General features: G+C 38.2%; 1 protein-coding gene across 3 annotated transcripts in view; it reads left to right on the top strand.

The window, feature by feature from the left end:
• LOC129720023 (E3 ubiquitin-protein ligase goliath) overlaps positions 1–19,721 on the top strand; it is a 194,575-nt gene that overhangs the window by 58,323 nt on the left and 116,531 nt on the right. For all 3 annotated transcript variants that reach the window (XM_055671435.1, XM_055671433.1, XM_055671434.1), the window contains one exon: positions 16,857–18,473. In XM_055671435.1, the coding sequence (XP_055527410.1) occupies positions 17,930–18,473 (544 nt within the window). In that variant the 5' untranslated portion in view covers positions 16,857–17,929. The remainder of the gene's footprint in view (positions 1–16,856; positions 18,474–19,721) is intronic.

Below are 19,721 nucleotides of genomic sequence, written 5' to 3'. Positions count from 1 at the left end.
CAGAACGCATTACTGTGAAGTAATCATCGTTAGTCTCTCATTGCATTAGCGTATCCTACACAAACCGTCAATTACAATGAATAACTATATAAAACTATGTAAATCGCTGAATTTACATGGCTAGAGAATCCGAAACACGCAGCCGACAGGCAAGCGGTACCTACATAGCGGCACAAAATGATGAAATACTCTCGTACGTACCTCTACCTCTAAACCACAACAGTGGGGTCAACATTCACCCGAGAGCCGTACCTGTCTATAAACGTTTCGATAACCCTTCGTCAAAACCGGACCAACATGTACCTCTACTGGTGGCTCGAGCTTTCGCGGAAAAAAATCAATGTCCTAAGACTTGACCACCACAAGGCGCGGCTACACGGTGGGTGTCCATGGCAATGAATTCCGCTCAAAGTCAGGTTGGTCGGCTGTGGTGCAGTGCACATGCTGTCCGGTCTGAAGCTTGCTTAACTGGTATGTGGTGAATTAGAAGGCTACTCTAGCTGTCTGCTGGTGGTGCCTCGGTTGTTGTTTGAGATGACCGCACGTACCATCAGCCACATGTGCAGCTTAAGACTGGAAAAGTATGTAAAATAGCTAGGGCAGGTGATTGAGTGCGGCTTGCATCCCATATTCCGGCATCCATCTTGTAACTCTCCAATCACGGCGAACAATTGTTTCAATGTATTATTTTAAATTGCTCTCCAATGATTGAGTCACGCCGTTTGGACGGACATAACGCATCTCCGTTCGCATCGCGCGTTCCATTCTGTGCCGACCAAAGCGTGGCGATGCTGGTTTCTAGAGCAAACCGGGCGGTGTTTTGTGCTGGTTTTACGCGTGAAGGAGGAAGCTAACGACGCCTCTGGTTGTTCATATGTGTGCCGGTGTGTCTACCCCGATGCATGGAAGTATTGGCACGCGAGTGAGGAAAAAGGGTCATTGTATGCACCAAGGTTAATTTTTATTTTGCTGTTTTCACTCCACTGAGCACGGATCCACCCGGCGCGGACGGTGGGATTAATAAATGTATCTATATTTATACTGTGTTGTTCTGTGGCAATGATGCAGATGCTTCGGAAGTACATTTCGCGAAGGTTGTGTTTATTCGAGAGAAAATGATTGCCGAACAAATGTTTACTAATATTCATTTTTTCTGTAGAAATCTGCTGGAATGAGTCATTAGAGATGTGAAATGGGTACCCAGTTATAATCATTCCACTCAAATAAGCTCTCCTCTTTCAGGTTTCTAGAGAAACTCGTCAATGTACTTTCCAGCTTACTGTCAATATGATAGAAAATCACGTCTGACTGCTGCTCACAGTTGAATGCTGATGAGTTTGAACAATAATATTTTGATATTCTTGCTGAATTTCCCGTTTAGCTGACCTTGGAATGTGTTAATGGCTGGCTGGGCGACAGACAGAACCGCATTGCGGGGTTGACATTCAACGTAACAGTTGCTCACGAATTATTGTCACACGCATACAAGTGGTAATTCTCTTTCTATACCGACTGTACGGGTCAGTGCGTCTTGAACTGTCCTACAGATCAGACGTTTTTTCGGTTGCTTGTGGACTGGTCTTTGACTGCCTATAGCTTCAAAGTTTGTGTTTTGTCAGTGTGTCATTTAAAGACTACCTGAAAGTCTATCAGTCTTTCTCAAGACTACCTACTTTTGAATTTAACATTTGTTTTAACTTTTTTCGTATCACCTGAAATGGCTGGACGGAAAAAGAAACCTCGCATCGCTGCGGGGAGGAAAAGAGAGGCATCTCTTTCTGACACTTCGAGTGTCTGTAGTGACAATCCTTTTGATATTTTGCCTGAGCAAGAAGCTGGTGAAATGGAAGTTATGAGTAATGAAACTATACAAAATGTCAATTCTTTAAAAAAGGGAAAAGTTCCATCTATTGTGGTAACTATTTCTTCTGAATTCAATATTTTCAAAAAGAAACTTTCAACGTTTGTTTCTGACGTTAAAGTTACCTATCAAATTGGTCGTAGAGGCGAATGCCGCTTATTAGCCGACTCTATAAAGGGTCGTAATCGTCTTATTCAGTATTTAACTGAAAAGATGTATAAATTTTTTACATATGACACGAAGAGAGCCAAGCCGTTCAAGGTCGTATTGAAAGGTCTCACCAACGATCAAACCGTTGATGAGATCAAACTTACTTTAACAGAATTACTTGGCATAGCCCCTACCCAAGTAATTCTAATGAAACAAAAATCACGAGGCGATAACAGTCACACACAGAGAACTGGAATTTCCCTTGTTAATTATTTAATTCATTTTAATCGCAATGAGGTTAACAACTTAAAATTTTTTGAAAAAGCACATGCTTTGTATAATGTGCGTGTAAAGTGGGAAATTTATAGGAAGTATGGCGGAGGTGAAAAGCATATCACCCAATGCCGTACTTGCAAACGTTATGGCCATGGTTCCAAATTCTGTAACATGGACCAAAAATGTCTTAATTGTGGAGACTCTTCTCACAAAAAGAACACATGTACTGTGAAAGAGAGTAAAAATTTTCGCTGTGCGAATTGTAACGGCAACCATATGTCAAATTTTTATCAATGCCCAGTCCGTTTAGCAATTGTTAAGGCAAGGCAAGGTAAACAAAATTCAATTCCTCAATTAAAACCAACTTCAAAACAAAATTCTCCAAGCGTTGCAGTGACGCATAGTTTACCTACTCCTTTGCATACCCGTTTAACTTATGCACAGGTTACAGGTAGCTCGAACATTATACCGCCTAGTGTTGGTAGTTCGAAAATGACCGTTAATATGGGTAAGCAAAACACGCTAGAAAATAATTGTACACCTATTACTCCAGCTTATATTGCTGCCGAAAATATTTTTTCTAATGTCAACTGCCTGGGGCCTATTACGGCAGGTAAACTTTCTTTTTTGCAACAGGCAATGTTCGATCTTATGAACGCCATGTTGCAGGCAAAATCAATGTTTGAAGCCATTCAAATAGGCACAAATTTTACTATTAAAATTGTTTCTAATTTAAAATTTAGCAATGATTTTAAATAAAACAATTAAAATATTAAATTGGAATGGTCGCTCATTGATGGCCAATGAGAATGAGCTTTTAATTTTTTAACAGTAAATAATGAGCATATTGCAATTATTACTGAATCATTTTTGAAACCTAACATAAAATTAAAATATGATCCCAATTACGTGGTTCATAGATATGATAGGATTCAGGATTCCGGCGGTGGAGCTGCAATTGTTATTCATCGCCGAATCAAACATCGTGCTCTTCCCCATCTTGAGACGAAAGTTATTGAAACTTTGGGAATTGAAGTTCAAACTGAACTTGGGATTTTATTTATTGCCGCAGCATATATACCATTTCAATGCACACGCGAGCACAAAAATTATTTTAGAGGTGATTTACAAAAACTCACCAGAAATCGTTCGAATTTTTTTATAATCGGCGATTTTAACGCTAAACATCGTTCATGGAATAATTCTCGAAGTAATTCCAATGGCAAAATTTTATTCAATGATTGTTCTTCAGGATACTATTCTATTTTGTCTCCGAATAGTCCTACATGCTTTTCTTCTGTAAGAAACCCTTCAATAATTGATTTGGTGCTAACAGATCAAAGTAATGTATGTAGTGATTTGATCACACATGCTGACTTTGATTCTGACCATTTTCCAATAACTTTTTCTTTATCACATGAATCAGTTTTAAACCCTATGAGCTCTGTTTTTAATTAAATCAAGGCTAATTGGGAAAGATACAAAACTCATATTGAGAGAAATTTCAATAATGAGCTTGATTTGCAAAACGAAGTGAATATTGATTCCGCTTTGGAAGCATTAAAATGTGCAATTGTTGATGCCAGGAATTATTCTGTTCCAAAGGCTCAAGTGAAATTTGATTCACCAATAATTGACGAAAATCTTCAACTTCTAATTCGTTTGAAAAATGTCCGCAGACGTCAATATCAACGTTCTCATGACCCTGTTTTTAAAACTATTTTTAAAGATTTACAGAAAGAGATTAAACATAGATTTACTCTTCTGAGAAATCAAAATTTTGAGACTAAAGTTGAAAAATTGAAACCATATTCAAAACCTTTTTGGAAGCTGTCGAAGATTCTTAAGAAACCTTCAAAGCCTATTCCAGTTTTAAAAGATGGTGAACGTTTTCTAGTATCCAATGAACAAAAGGCTCAAAGACTTGCTCAGCAGTTTGAGAGTGTTCATAACTCAAATTTGAATTTTGTGAGTCCAATTGAAAATGAAGTCACACGTCAATTTGCTTTAATTTCTTCCCAGATTTTTTTACCTGCAGAAATAATTGAAACTAACTTGAATGAGATTAAATCAATTATTAAAAATTTCAAAAATATGCAAGCACCTGGTGAATTATGAAAAAATGCAAAAATTACTCCAATTTTAAAACCGGATAAGAACCCAACTGAAGTTTCAAGTTATCGACCAATCAGTTTGCTTTCTTTAATAAGTAAACTGTTTGAGAGAATTATTCTTAACAGAATGATGTCACACATCAACGAAAATCCAATTTTGCAAATGAACAGTTTGGATTTCGCCATGGGCATTCCACAATTCATCAATTGCTCAGAGTTACTAATATGATACGAGTTAACAAATCTGAAGGTTATTCCACTGGAGCTGCTCTTTTAGACATAGAAAAAGCATTCGAGAGTGTTTGGCATAAAGGTTTGATTGCGAAATTGCAAACTTTTAATTTTCCAATTTTCCTAATCAAAATTTTGAAAAACTATCTTACTGATCGAACTCTGCAGGTTGTCTATCAGAATTCAAAATCTGATAGATTTCCTGTCAGAGCAGGTGTGCCTCAAGGTTCTGTCTTGGGCCCAGTCCTTTATAACATATTCACTTCAGATCTTCCTGATTTGCCTCCAGGATGCACAAAGTCATTGTTCTGCGATGACACAAGCATTTCCGTAAAAGGAAAAAGCCTTCGTGTCATATGCAGTCGATTGCAGAAAAGTTTAGATATTTTTTCTTCCTACTTGCAAAAGTGGAAAATCTCTCCTAATGCTTCTAAAACTCAAATGATAATTTTTCCGCATAAGCCTAGGGATTCTTTCCTCAAGCCAAACAATAATCACGTTATCAAGATGAATGGGGTTATTTTAAGTTGGTCTGACAAGGTTAAGTACTTGGGACTAATTTACGATAAAAAACTTATTTTTAAAGAGCACATTGAGAGTATACAAGCCAAGTGCATCAATTATACGAGATGTTTATATCCTCTTATTAACAGGAATTCTAAACTTTGTTTAAAGAACAAACTTTTGATTTACAAACAAATTTTTAGACCAGCAATGCTTCATGCTGTACCGATCTGGTCAAGTTGCTGTTCAACAAGGAAGAAAACGCTCCAAAGGATTCAGAATAAAATTCTGAAAATGATTTTGAAGCGTCCTCCTTGGTTTGGTACACTCGAATTACATAGACTTACTGGTGTTGAATCATTAGAAGCTATGTCAAATAAAATTGTTAACAATTTTCGACAAAAATCGTTGCAATCCTCAATTGCTACGATAAGCTCTCTTTATGGCCAATAAGTTAGCATTTAAGTTAGTTGTAAGTTCACTTTCCTTTCTTGACAAGTAGTACTAATATTTATCATAAATACATAAGCTACTAACAAATCCCACTATTAAAAAAAAACCGACTGTACGGGTGTGCTAATTGAATTTGCAAGCTGGCTTTAGTGAAATCCTTGCAGGCGAAACGAGAAATAAACATTTACTTTTGAGTTGACCATTGTTTCACTATTTTCTAGTTCTTAAAGGCACACGTTGTACGTACCTAAGCTAGACATCAGCCTTACTGATCCCCCATCAAGGTTCACAAGGTAACTGATTCGCAAATCACGCGAAGTGAAATCGCTTCCTTCCCCCACGCACGAAAACATGAAGCAGATGTGGGCATTGAGCCGCCTAGGTGAGAAAAACGAATATTTGAATATGTAGAAAAAAGAATCAACACAGCTCAGAAGAGGTCTCAAATTTTCACGTAGTATGGACGGACGAATCCACTACAGAAACCATTAAAACCGTCAACAACGTATATTACCACCGAGAACGCGTGCTCGTTTCGACAAACAGACGTTAATTGGTTCAGCGCAAGTTTATAACTTGGCTGTCTACCGTTGTTTTGAATTTTTGTTGCGGCCAAAGCGATCGAAATAGCACACCACCGCCGCCGTAACCTTGGCTTGAATCGTGCGAAATTCTTTGAACCGGACTGGCGTCTGAACTGGTTTTATTTTTTCAAATTTTGTTTAAACTTTACCAGAATCGTGACTGGAACTTAAAGAAAAGATCGTAAGGTAGAGCAAGTATGAATGAGCTCTTCATTTTTCTTTGTTGCTCTGAGTCGGTTGAAACGATGATAAGACCAATCAATCAAAAGTGTTATAAAATTGTAGCTGGCAATGTCGTAGACAAGTTTGTGATGTGGAAGCAATCTCCCTTTTTTAATGCCGGTTTCATTGAAGGATAACTTTGGGTTCAAATATTTACATTGTGCTCTGTCACTGTGTATTACCCCGTGTTGGTTTGGTAGCAAAGAGAGTATTGGTGACGCTTTCAGTTTTATAAGCAATTTCAATGAGTTGAACATAATAACTGCTGAAAGAGTGCAATAAATGTTAAATTGTTAATTGTTAATTTATATATGCTATTTTTACTAAACATTTCGTGATCCGCTATCTTAACTAAACATTTCTTGTGCATTCTTGTCAACAGAACGGGCTTCATAATTCATCCCACCAAATATAATATCGTAATCGTAAACACACAACTCAAAACACATTGAACGCAGTTATTGCTCACACGAAAAGCCCAACGCGAGTTCCATGTGATTCTAAATATGAAACCAAACTTCCACACGGGAGTTCATCACTCACATTCGGCTTTATGACAAAAACATGTGTTCCAACATCGTCTTACCCCCTGCAAGCATGGGACCAACCTAAAATCGTATAGTTGCGTTAGACATTGCGCGACAAGTAAATTTTGCAATGCACGAGAACGAATGTTTTATATTTTGACAAAGAAAAGATGATATTACTTCAAAGTTATGCGAAGAGATGACTAACTTTGACTTAGAATGACAGTCGACAGTATATAATTGGTCCGTTAAGCATTAATTTGTATATGTGCCGTGTCAAATAAATGGTATGTGAATAAAAATGACAGTCAAAAGTACCGATCGCATGACCGACTGACACGAAGAAAGATAAATCATACAGATGAAAATTCCAACTACCAATGAGTTTTATCCACGCAAAGGTTTAATCAAAACCCAGTTCACGGCATATTTGTCGATACAGCAGCGCTTATAATAGTTTATGATGCAATCGGCTACTCGAGTGTAGAATAGTAGACCTCTCGTTTCTCACGCCCGAAGCGGTTACTGCCGGAAAATGCATTGTTTGTGTTGCTCTATCAGTGCAACGAGATCGCTCTACAATCCTCCCGTCGGGTGTGTTTTGAGGCTTCACAGCCGATTATACCGGTTGGCAAGCTTGCATTAGTATACTACCTATATGAGACATGGAAATTCTCGAAGCTTCGTTTACATGCGGTTTAAGACGGCTCAAATCGCGCTAGAAATCCCACGCTTTCGACACAGAATGGAGCGTAAAATTCTGCTTTGTAGTCGTTGAGAAAATTGACTCGTACTGAGAAGTTATTTCGATCGGTGTCAAATTAGCAGCCGGTTTATTAGCAATCAACGTGTCTTTCTCAAAAACCTGCTCGAATTTTGATCAAATCTCTGTGTCTCGCGTGTTTCTCGCAACGTCTGCAACGACTGCAGCAGCGTTGCATCACGCGCCATCAGTTGTGCAATCGGGACAATTAATTCGCCGAATGACCGCGAATCTTCGTCTCGTTGCTACGGTTGTGGCTCCCGCCGAACTCTGGCGACGGACCAGCGCACCCTTGTCAAATCGGGCCCATATTTACATATTTTTTGTTTGATTGCACTCTTCTTCAGTTCCTCCACACGCATCGGTAACAGCAGCGTCGCAGTTGTGACCCTGTCCAAATCGGCCAACCACGACAAGATGAAACAACCGTTTGCAGCCGTGTGACACGTTGCTCTTTGGGCTGGCAGCGAGGATTTTGATTATGGCATTGAGATCAGGGCGACTCGTTCACCGGCAATGACAAATGGTGGAACTTAATATTAGGGTTCGAATTCACAATGGAACTGATAAATAAAGCAAAGCTTAGACACATTCCGCAATTGGAACTTAACCTTTCTGTTTATTGGACACAGACTGGGTACTAACAGTCAGAAAATATGGAAAAAAAAATTCGTGAAATCGTGAAGTTGAACGAACGAGTTGGTTTAGACCATAGGCATCCTAAAAAGTAGGAGGGTGGTATTCAAGACACGACCGCATGACGTTGGACTACGGTATTCTTATATTCCATTAAAACAAATAATAGAGAGAATTGCTACTCTAGTATTTGCTGCAATTTTATCTAACAGTGCATTTCTGGATGCTGAGACGTTAAAACGTTATAAATAATAATATATACTAAAAGAATGGATATCTTTTATTTAATCGCTGTCATTTCATACATATTCGAATCAACCCTTTGTTTGCTGCACTACCAAGACAATCATTTAATTGAGCGAATTGGTAAAATTTTCCTATCTAAGCAAAAAGCAAACTTTACGAAACTATCTGAAATTGGAGCCCAGAACGATTCAACCGAAAATTTTAAATTTGAAAATTGTTTGACACTTAATCGATAAAACTCATGCTAGGTTAGTTCCAGCCCAGCATATAACTTCATGTATTTGAAAAAAAAACGTTTGGTTCAATAACTCAATATAGCAAGAGCTCAATCACACGTTTTTCGGTAGTTGTTATCAAGGTTTGGGCGAGTGACAGGAAAATATCTTAACTTCTTCAGTTGTGATTTAGAGCATTTCTAATTGTTTTGTTATTTTTCACGATAGCGACAAGTTTGTTTCTTTCTCTGTGTGTGAGAAACAAAATCAAAACCGCGCACCGAGAAACAAAAACGAAAATTTAATGAATGCTCATTGAGAAAACTTGCAACTCTTTTTACCAATAACTTATGATACTCAAAAGAACCCGTTTTGATCTAAATCAAATTTCTGGTAAATAAGTGTTGATCATTCATAGGTAGTAATTTTTCCTCGATGAATAAAGACTGGCTGAAGAAGTTAGAATCGCTGCTGTAAAATCAAATTCACAACGGTGTTCGTTAAGACGTTTTAATATTTTCAATGACAATAATAATCTTCGATAAACACCCGCTATAGTTATTCACACACATGCTATAACTATCTAAGCACGCGTTAAAACTATTCATACACACGCTGTAGCTATAGCTATCCATACACACGCTATTCCTTTCCATACATCCGATACAACTATCTAAACACACGCATAAGCTATCCAACCATGTGCTATTACTATCCATACATACGCTATAACTAATCATTACACACGCAGCAGCTATCCACACACAAGCTATAACTATCCGTACACACGCTGAAGATATACACGCAATACCCATAATATGCTACACATGCTAGTGTCTTACACACGCTATAGCTAGCCATACACACGCAACAGCGCCATCCCTATCATCGCAAATGTCATAGCAATACAGATGCACATACGCTATATGTGCACACTGCACACACACCCAACGTTTTCACCCAACGATATCTGAATTGGATTACCGCTGGTGGGGTCCAACTCAGATCGAAGGAGCACCGAACTGAATGAAGAAATGCAGCTTCCCACTACCTCCGCCGCTGCTGCCTGATACCACCGCTCTGGTTATGCTGCAGCTCAGTTTGGCCGCTGGAATCAGCCACCGCTGCTGATTATACAAGACCGGCCTGGTGGCCTTTCACTTGTTAACTGATGAATGCTCTGAGACGACACAGGCTATTATATAGCCCAAAGCAAAAATCCATCCGCGAGCAAACAAGAAGCGAGCTTGTGATTGGTTGAATGTGCACGACTTTTAACACAACTTTTAACTAGTTTAGTATCGAAAACATATTTAAATTATTATATGACAATCTTGCGCAATATTTCCCCTATCAATCAAGCCATTGGTATTTAGAATCTGTTCAGTGGTAATGATAAAAGAAGCATTTTAAAACGGTGTTGAAACACCTGTTGCAGCTACCGAAAGCGAGCTCGTTATTGGTTGAAAGCTGTGAGACTGTTTACAAAGTCAGATCGGTTGTATCCGTTAGTGTCGACTGTGCTTGTGAAGAGAGGTGGTGATTGGTTGCTCGGTATGATTTAGACAATCGATGTGATTTATCAATTTTTCAATAGTGTATCTCGAACAATAGGTTATTTTTGTTACATAAATTCAACCGTAAAAGAATTTCTGATCGGTTGATGCCAAAACCTCGAAATTCTGAAAAGAAATGACTGATATATAAGCGCTCAAAACCTGACCACTTTTCCCTGGTTTTCCCCGGTTGAATTACTAGATTTTCAAGTTCAGGTGCCTAACTTCGATATAGACGTTATATATATAGACCTTATATATATAGACGTTATATATAGACGTTATATATATAGACGTTATATAGACGATATAGACGTTATATAGACGATAAAACAAAAACATAGCAAGAGCTTATCATCTTATAAAATCGCGCATAAAATCAACTACCAAATAGATGGTCAAGCATTTAAAAGAGTTTTGTACGAGAGTGATCTTGGCGTCACCCTCGATTTAAAGCTGACTTTTGATCGTCATTGCACTATTGTTATTTCAAAAGCCGGTTAGGCTTCATATCGAAAATTGGACGTGATTCTAAAGATCCGTACTGCTTCAAATCACTCTATTTTGCTATTGAAGTATACGATTAGAACGTGTGCAGCGTAGGTTCATACGTATACGCTCTTAGAGACTTACCTTGGCGACAACCTGAAAATCTTCCATCGTATGCAGACCGTTGTCGTTTACTCAACCTGAATACCTTAGAACGCCGCCGCAAGATACAACAGGTATTATTTGTTGTAAAGCTGTTGAATAATGAGGTAGACTCTCCAAAACTCCTGTCGTTGATAAATTTTCATGCGCCACAAAGAGCTCTTCGACCATCCTCACTATTAGGGGGTTATATACCTTTTTGCTCGAGAAAAAAAGCAAAGTTTGGATTTTTTTAACGTGTTGCATAAAAATAGTATTTTTCTGAGAGTTTAGTTATTCAACAACAACAAAACACGTTTATTCATAATAAATACTAATTATTTGGGGAGTAACGGTCGTTTTCCCGGTACTCTTTATTTTTGGCAGAGGTTTTCGATGTTTACGATAGCGACGCAGCAGATTTGAAATCAAAAAACTATTTTTTTTTCTTTAGTTTTGAAGTGTGCCGGGTATTTTAACGATCATTTTTATAAGTATTTTCTTTTCAGTGCAAACTGGAACGTTTTTCCCGAAAAATATGCTTTGAGCACTGGAAATTGCAATAATTTTTTTTTGCAGCCAAGTTAAATTTTGTGTATCAAAAATCGATCGTTCAACGACCGGGGAATTTAATAACGAACATTTTAAAAAAAAGATGAAGAATATCGGTTCAGTAGTTTTACCGCATTCGTAAACACGGCAAAGTCATTTTTTGAGAAACACCATTTCGAGATAGACGCGTATAAAGTTTCAAGTTGAGCTTATGCGGCCGTAATTAGGCGCGCTGCAATTCGCTCTAACTTTCTCCCTTTTGCTCAGATCTTTAAGAAAATTTGTAAAAATGTTCTTAAGATGTTGTCCTTTCAGATAATGCAATAAAAAAATCGATTTTTTGAAAACTATAAAGGTATATAACCCCTTAATAAATCACTCTCGTCGTACGAACTTTGGTCGCAATGAAACCGTTTCCTCGTGTATTAATATGTTTTGTCATATAGAAGAATATAGATAGGATAGTTATAATTTCATAGACATATATACATTAGTTCATAGAGTTCATAGAGTCAGATGAAATTTATACCCTAATAAACAAATTTATTTATTTATTTGAATTAATTTAACTGTCAACAGTCTGATTAAACGTTGTGCGGTCAAAAGATGAAAGTGAGATATTTTTTAGTCTTTCTTCAAACATAAGGGATGGTTTTCCAAATTTAAACAAATTTCGCACAACAGAGAAGGTGCGAATACAGGCAGTCACTAGATGGGAGTTTCGCTGCGGTAATCCAGTAGAGCGAAGAATTTGATATGAAGCCCGAAAGTTTAATAGTGACAGGGTCCTTAGGGAGTCGATTTTGTTGTTGATTATCTTAGTGATAAATAAAGCTTGGTTTATTTTCCTTCGTCGTGTAAGTGTCTCTAGACCGAGTAGACAACAGCAATCAGGATACGGAGGAAAATTCATAGTGTTCTGTCAAGATTGCTGCCTTAGCGGCCTTAGCGCAAATCGTAGAAATGTTGTCTTCATACGCTCGATGCGTAAATTCCACCCTAGCTCATGAGTGCAATAAGTTAAGAAAATTCAACAGATTAAACTACTAAATTTTATTTTTACATCATCTGGGTACACTAATTTGCAGCCGGTTTTAAGCAACAAGACAATGTCGTTGAAAAGTTATATAAATAACAGAGGTCCTAAATTGCTGCCCTGAGGAGCACCGGGAGCTTTTGTTAACTGGGACTACTATTTGAGCGTTTCTATATAAGATTCAACGATTTTGGCAGTATGAGACCGACCATTGTCATGCAGTCGAATCACTTTTTCGTGCCGCTGCTCGTGTTGTGGCCGTTTGTTGCGCAGTGCTCCGCAAGATTCCTTCAATTGAAGATGTTACTGCTCCCCAGTGGTGGTTTCGTTTGATTTCAATAACACGGACCAGGTGAACACCGACCTAGCAAATACACAGCATATTCTTCGCAGTGCGTATATTCGCCCGAGCCCACAGGGTTGCAGTAATAAATGCAATTTTTCGCCATCCGTCAGGATTCGAAAACCGCTTGCCGTTGGAGTGGTTGTTCACAGGCGAAAAATCGATGCCCAACGTCCCACACTGTTTCTAAAGCTGCAAAAACGTGATCGGAATTATTTTGACCCAGAAAACTTAATTTTAGAGCCATAGTGTCTTCAGTACAGTTGTTCCATTAATTATTCTCCATGTTGTAGAAGTTACAGTTTTGTGATTAATCCACTTAACAGTGAAAAGCGAATTTTTCTTTATTCATTTTTGCACATTACAATTTATCGTCTTCGGCAAAGTTGTAGCACATTTTATAAGAAACAACTTTGTCGAAGACACCATATTCCTATCGGCCTATTTAAATGGACTTATGTGGAGATTTCTACAGATTGCCACTAAGAATCAGTTTTTTTTTTCAATATAACGTTTAGTAGTGATTTTCTATAATTTTTCAATGTTCTACAATGTTATTTGCTATAATAAAACAAACAATGTCTGTAAAGAAAGTTTATTTTTATCTCACATATTTCGCTGGTTTCTGATGATTTTTAGCAAAACAATGCATTAATTCACTAACAGGTATCTTCAAAATCTGCAAATATCTGCAGACTAAACCATTTCCAATAAAAAGTATAACTAAAACATCATTCAATCCAGACACAAGCATTTGTCTCTCATACAAGCTCTCTGTGTTTATATTTGTAAGTAAATTGGTGCACTATTTTAACAGAAATCTTCAATAACTAAATAATTTTAAGAGATAAAAATAGGCTTCCTTCGGTGAACTCATGTGTTTTATTTTACTGAAAAACATTATAGAACATTGTAAAATTTTAGAAAATCACTATAAAAAGTTATATAAAAAAATGATTCAATGGGGTATTCTAAAGAAAACTTCACAATAGTTCATTTAAATTGGCAGATAGAAATATGGTGTCTTCGACAAAGTTGTTCCTTATAAAATGTGCTAAAACTGTACTCAGCAAACTAAGCTTTGCGTCCTGCAAAATACGGGAAATTGTGGTTTTGTGATGCTAGCTATTGTTTTATTGAAAAAAGTAAAGTCTTGTTGAATGCTGATTTCGACTAATCAGAGCTGAAATAAGATCTTTCAATCAACCATAAAATATACAATGGATTTGTTGTTGTTGTTGTTTTATTCGCTCTAGTCCACAAAGATACGCCTGCCGGGAGTTAAACCCACAATAGCCACGTATAAAAGGTAGCATGCAAAAATTTAGTTTTATTGTATAACTGCCGACAGTAAACTCTTACTGGAAACTGACTCGACCCACAACCGGCAGAGCAGCTGAATTTAGCGCAGTAAAGCTGAGTAGGTGACTCAATCGATCGCAGCATTCCACATCGAATGGACCAGTCAGCGGACCGCAGCACTGCACAGCATTGCTGAACATGTCCGGGTAAGTAGGTAATTTTGTTGCACCGCCACGTTTACCTGTAACCATTTGGGCACTACCAATAGCTGTGAATGTGCCGGTAGCGTGTGTGTATGATCGTCGTCATGTCTTGTTTGCTTGATTGCAGGGTGTGCGGAGGGGAGAATAACAAGAGAACTAGAATCAACGCTTGTCTTCAAAGTTACCAATTATTTAGGAGGACCAAAGAGTTGAAAGAGAATAATCACTGAAATTTACGTAATTCTACAACCTCCTAAATTTTTTAACTCTCGATGCGCTTTAGCTGCCGTTTTTTAGAAGGAAACAAGGGAAGTAATACTTTCCGCAAATGACGATTGTTTCGCTCAGAATCCAACATTTTCACTAAAGTAAGAGCAAAGCGGTTCTCCTAGCATATGTCCTCATTTGGTTCATCACTTTTAAGATATGAGCAATTCCACGAAAAAAAAAACGGGCAACCATTTTTGATTTGGCTGAAACTTTGCATAGATATTTGTATGGGTAAAAGATGCCATTTTGTGCTATTGGTTTAATTTTTTGGGCCACGACTAATTTTTGGGAAGCTATTGAAAAAATTCTATTTTGGAAAGGTATTGATGATTACAAATATTTTTAGTACCAAAGCGATTTGTTTGATCGGTATGATGCCTTCGGCAGAGTTGTAGATAACAATTCTGTCTTTCCAAAAAAAAAAATTATACTCTAAGAAAAATTGAATCTTATTTGAAAAAAAAAAAATAAAAGGAAAATTGAAAATTAATTATCTAGAAAAGCTCATTTTAAAAATCTAAACTTTTTTATCAGCACTACACAAGATTACCTAAATAATAGAACCGGTGTGATCATGGAAAAATAGAAAAATAATATGATTTTTTGAAAAAAAAAATTGTTGTTTCAATTGTTTTCTTCGAGTGGTATATTTTTTTCTTTGGAAAGACTCCAATAAGAGCTCTGTATTGGGAATTAAAAAATATTTTTACAGTCAAAACGGTTTGTTTGATCGCCAGAGTGCCTTCGGCAAAGTTGTAGATAACAATTTTGTCCTTCCATATAAAATGTACCCTGTGAAAAAAAAAATTTTTTTTTTTTAAATATCATAATATTTACCTCTAATTTCTCCATGGTCCGATCAGGTTCCATTGTTTAGGTAATCTTTTTTAGTTTGTATAAAAAATATTTAGAAAATGAGTACTTTTAAATAATCCATTTTTAATTTTTCTCTTATTTATTTTTTCAAAAAAAGAATAATTTTTTTTAGAGTGTATATTTTTTCGGGAAGAAAAAAATATTATTTACAACTCTGCCGAATTATCTACAACTCTATCTCTGCCGTCACACCGATCAAACGAGCCGTTTTGGCTCTAAAAATATTTGTTATCATTAATACCTTCCCAAAATAACATTTTTCAATAGCTTCCCAGAAATAAATTGTGTTCCAAAAAATTAAACCAGTAGCACGAAATAGCATATTTTGTCTATTCAAACATGTATGCAAAATTTCAGCCAAATCAAAAATGACAGTTAAAAAAAACAAGGAGCATTATTTAAGCGCATTGTACAGTTTGCTGTAAACTGCACAACAATTCTAGCAAAAAGTTCACGGTAAACTGTTTAGAAACTCATCACATTACGTCAAAATCAGAATATCATCACATTATGTCAAAAAAACACAATCTACTCCATTTGTACCCCAAAAATGCAACCCAACGAGTCTACTTCAATGAGTTTCGTAGGTGCAAAATTAACTGGAGATCATCGAATTGTGTACAGTTGATTGGTAGAATCCAGAAATGTATTCGAAAAGCGGACTTGAAGGCCGTACAACGCTCTTGTTTTGGCATCATAAGAAAGATTGTCACCTGTTGAGAAATGAAAACATGTTAGAATGCATTGAATTTAATATGTTTTTTTTTCTAGAGCTTGTTTTTTCTTTTCAAGTGCTTCCAGTTATTTCAGGGTGCATTCTTGATGATCTTACTCCTGGGTTTTATAGCTTTTGGGAGCGCTTTGCTCATTCACTCGATAGAAGAGCTTCCCACATTCGATAAAACGCAATGTAAACTTAACAAATGTAATAAGAAAATGTTTGTCAATTACAAAAGAGCAAATTTTTGCATGTGAACAACGTGTCATGTTTTTCAGAGTGTATCATATTATCTGCGCAATCATTGTTGATTCAACCTGATTAGATAGCCACACTTATTTGCACACTTCCGGACCTTTTTTACTTTGATTACAAATTGCACTCCAATTTTAAAATCAATTTAATTTTTTTCTGGTCAAAACAATTTTCATCTTGAACTGTGCAGCCCTACACGGGCGATACATGAAAAAGAAAATTAGCGAACAGAATGTCAGGAGAAATTCAAAATCCTAAAAACGATACACCAAAACTTATTACAAAACAACTTCAATTGATTTTTTTTTCCTTTCTACCCTATCTACATTCCAGATTCGTCGATTTACGCCGGCCCGGTGATCGAGTCGAACGACCGGTGCAAAAAAGGCCAACATCATCCGGTGCCACGAGCGGAACGCCAGAGCTCCTCAGGTTTTCCAGGAGAGAAGCCCCACGCAGCCAATTCCAATTCCATCCGACCACCGTTGCAGCTTTTCGGTCTAGCAACGTGCCGCAGCAATCGTAATTCCGAACGCCCGCCTGCACACATCAGCGTCGCAGCGCAGTCTGTTCTACTCACGGCTGGCGCAAGGAGGGCCGCGGCAAACGGAAGACAGTCACAGTTACCACGCACCATGCTAGCAGTGCAGGCGGTTACCAGTAGTAGCGAGCAGCAGTCCTTTGGCAACTGCCGTCACAGTTGGTCGTAGAATTCCGCAGAGCTTCGCTGGAGCTAATCGTACGCATTCGACGCGGATAGTCAGCGGAATTGACGAAAAAGTACTGCGGTGCGCGACGTGTTATTTGGGGAAAAAATTACAACAACCGGTGTTGGTTGTGTCATAAGAAAGGCAGAAGTGAGAAGTTTAAATTCGAACATTTGTTCGTTGCTACACCCACGAGAACGTGATTGAGTGTTGTAAGGCAGAGGCTTTAACACTCCGTTAGTGAATTGAAGAGTTCGGTTTGTTGTTATCTTTCGCGAATATCGGAGAGTAATCGACAGTGCCGGTAGTATAATTGCTCGCTGGTTGTGTTGGAGAAGTTGAAAGCGGTGAAGTGCGTCCGTGTGACGTGACAGGGTGTGATATTTGAGGGCTTATTGTATCGCGAGTGCTGACAGCCCTTATCAGAACGCCAACGCGCGCGTCCAGAAGTGGCTGTTATCGCGACCTTTCGTAACCTGACGGAGCATATACAGCTTGGATGGAAAATGATCATTACAAAAGTGCCAATCGAGTGTGATTGTAGTCAAGTTTTTGCGTAGCACCTGTCGCTGACAGCTTGGCTAGTGAAGTGCGAAAAAGTGAAATAACATGTCCATTTCGTTCTGAGCGGATGTAAGAAAACCGAAGCTCCATCCAGAATTGTAGTTCACAGTGAGTGATTGTTTGTTAAATAGGAATATGTCTGCCCTAAGTCATCAGGTGAACATGAATAACTTCCTGTCGCTGCTGGTTGGTGCCTCTCTGGTGGCGGCCAATTCTTCCCCCAGCCACCACGATCTGACCTCGTTTTCGCAGCCAACGGAGTTCTCGAACGGGGTGTCTTCCTTCGCTTTGCCCGCGGAAGACCGCATGGCGTTCGACAGCTACACGCTGGCCTATCTAAACTACAGCTATGTGGACTCTAACAAGATCCCCAACCAGGAGGGAGACTTGATTGGAAAGTATGGCGAGGGTCGTATCCTGAACCGAACTGGTCTGCTGGTGCACGTTACCAAATCAGACAACGAGGACGACCATACCGGGTGCACTAAGGATTGGAATGGGACGAAGGGAAGACCGCTGCCGCCGCTCGGCGTCCAGTGGATTGCACTGATCAAACGGGGCAGCTGCAACTTCGAGGAGAAGGTGAAGCACGCTTACACCCACGGAGCGGCCGGCGTTATCATCTACAACGATAAGGACGATCCGCGGTTGGATAAAATGAAGATTAACGACAAAGAACGTAAGTACCGAAGCGACAAGATCTGGGTGTGCTTAGCGTCTGGGGGCTTAGCGATACTGGTACAGACAGATAACATTTTCAGTGCGGTTCGTTCGTGTTTGGTTGGGGATTCCAATTTTATGGGGTAGGATTCGGGGAGCTTGCTCACGGGAACTTGCACTTGTGATTAGTTTGATAAGACTATTCATCGATAATAGTTTGTATTGCAAGTTCTTTTGATTTATTCGTGGTGATCAAAACTATTGTGGTCGTGTTAATTTTCGTGGAACATTTTTGAGTTTTTCCAAACTTCTATTTTGTTACAGTACATTAAAAATGTTTAAAAATCGGTACGAACTAATGAAATCGAACAGATTACATTAATAACAGTTGAGTGTTCCTTGTTGAATTGAGTCAAGCAATTGAATTTTTTTCTTGGATGGACTGAAGAAAAATGATCAAAACAGTCCTAATATGTCCTAACAAAAAGTAAATGCATTCCACTTAGAGAGCTATGGTCTTCTGAAAAGTTGAACAGAAGGTCAAGGGCTTCTAGTTGGCCACCAGCTTGAAACTCCGCTACAACGTAGTGCTAGTGTGCATAAAGTTCGCAGTATTTTCTACTTACTTTATCTCGTGAATTCAACCGCTTAGAAACATGTGGTCTTTAGCAAAGTTTTGCAGGATGACAAAGGCTTCTGACTTATGGATTGATTGTCTGGGAATAAGGCCGCATGTGGTGCTACTGTGCGTTTAGATTTGGGTGTTATGCACTAAATTTATCTCGAGATTCCTACTTTTTAAAAAATTGTTATATTCATCAACTCAGCTATTAGAATTCCTCTAAAGAAATCACACAATTCAAATTATTAAAGGCGACAGTGTGTGCAGCTGGGAAAGCGAAAAAAAAGTCAACTGAAAATCTGGTACAGACTTGGAAAAATATGCAGCATCCAGACGGGACTTGAACTCGCAATCTTCTTGTCTCTGGCATGGTGTTTTGACCAAATAAACCACTGGGACGTTGATACTGTTCCAAAATCTATATCCGTATTACATTCCACCGCCGATTATTCTATTGCTCACTCCTAATAGCTACACACACCGCTGTGAAGGTGTTATTTTTGCGACTGAAAGAAATGTCTCATCACACGCAGAGACCGAAGCCAGTCTGTCTGCCTTTAATGAACTTGAATGTCAAGGTTTAAAAGTTGCTGTAAAAATAGAAATTGTGAGAAAAAATTAACTCAAAATACAGCGAATTTCGTT

Source organism: Wyeomyia smithii, chromosome 2 (assembly GCF_029784165.1).
Source record: "Wyeomyia smithii strain HCP4-BCI-WySm-NY-G18 chromosome 2, ASM2978416v1, whole genome shotgun sequence".
NCBI lineage: Eukaryota > Metazoa > Arthropoda > Insecta > Diptera > Culicidae > Wyeomyia > Wyeomyia smithii.
The sequence above is the reverse complement of the archived record's forward strand: the minus strand, read 5'-3'. Positions and strand labels throughout refer to the sequence as shown.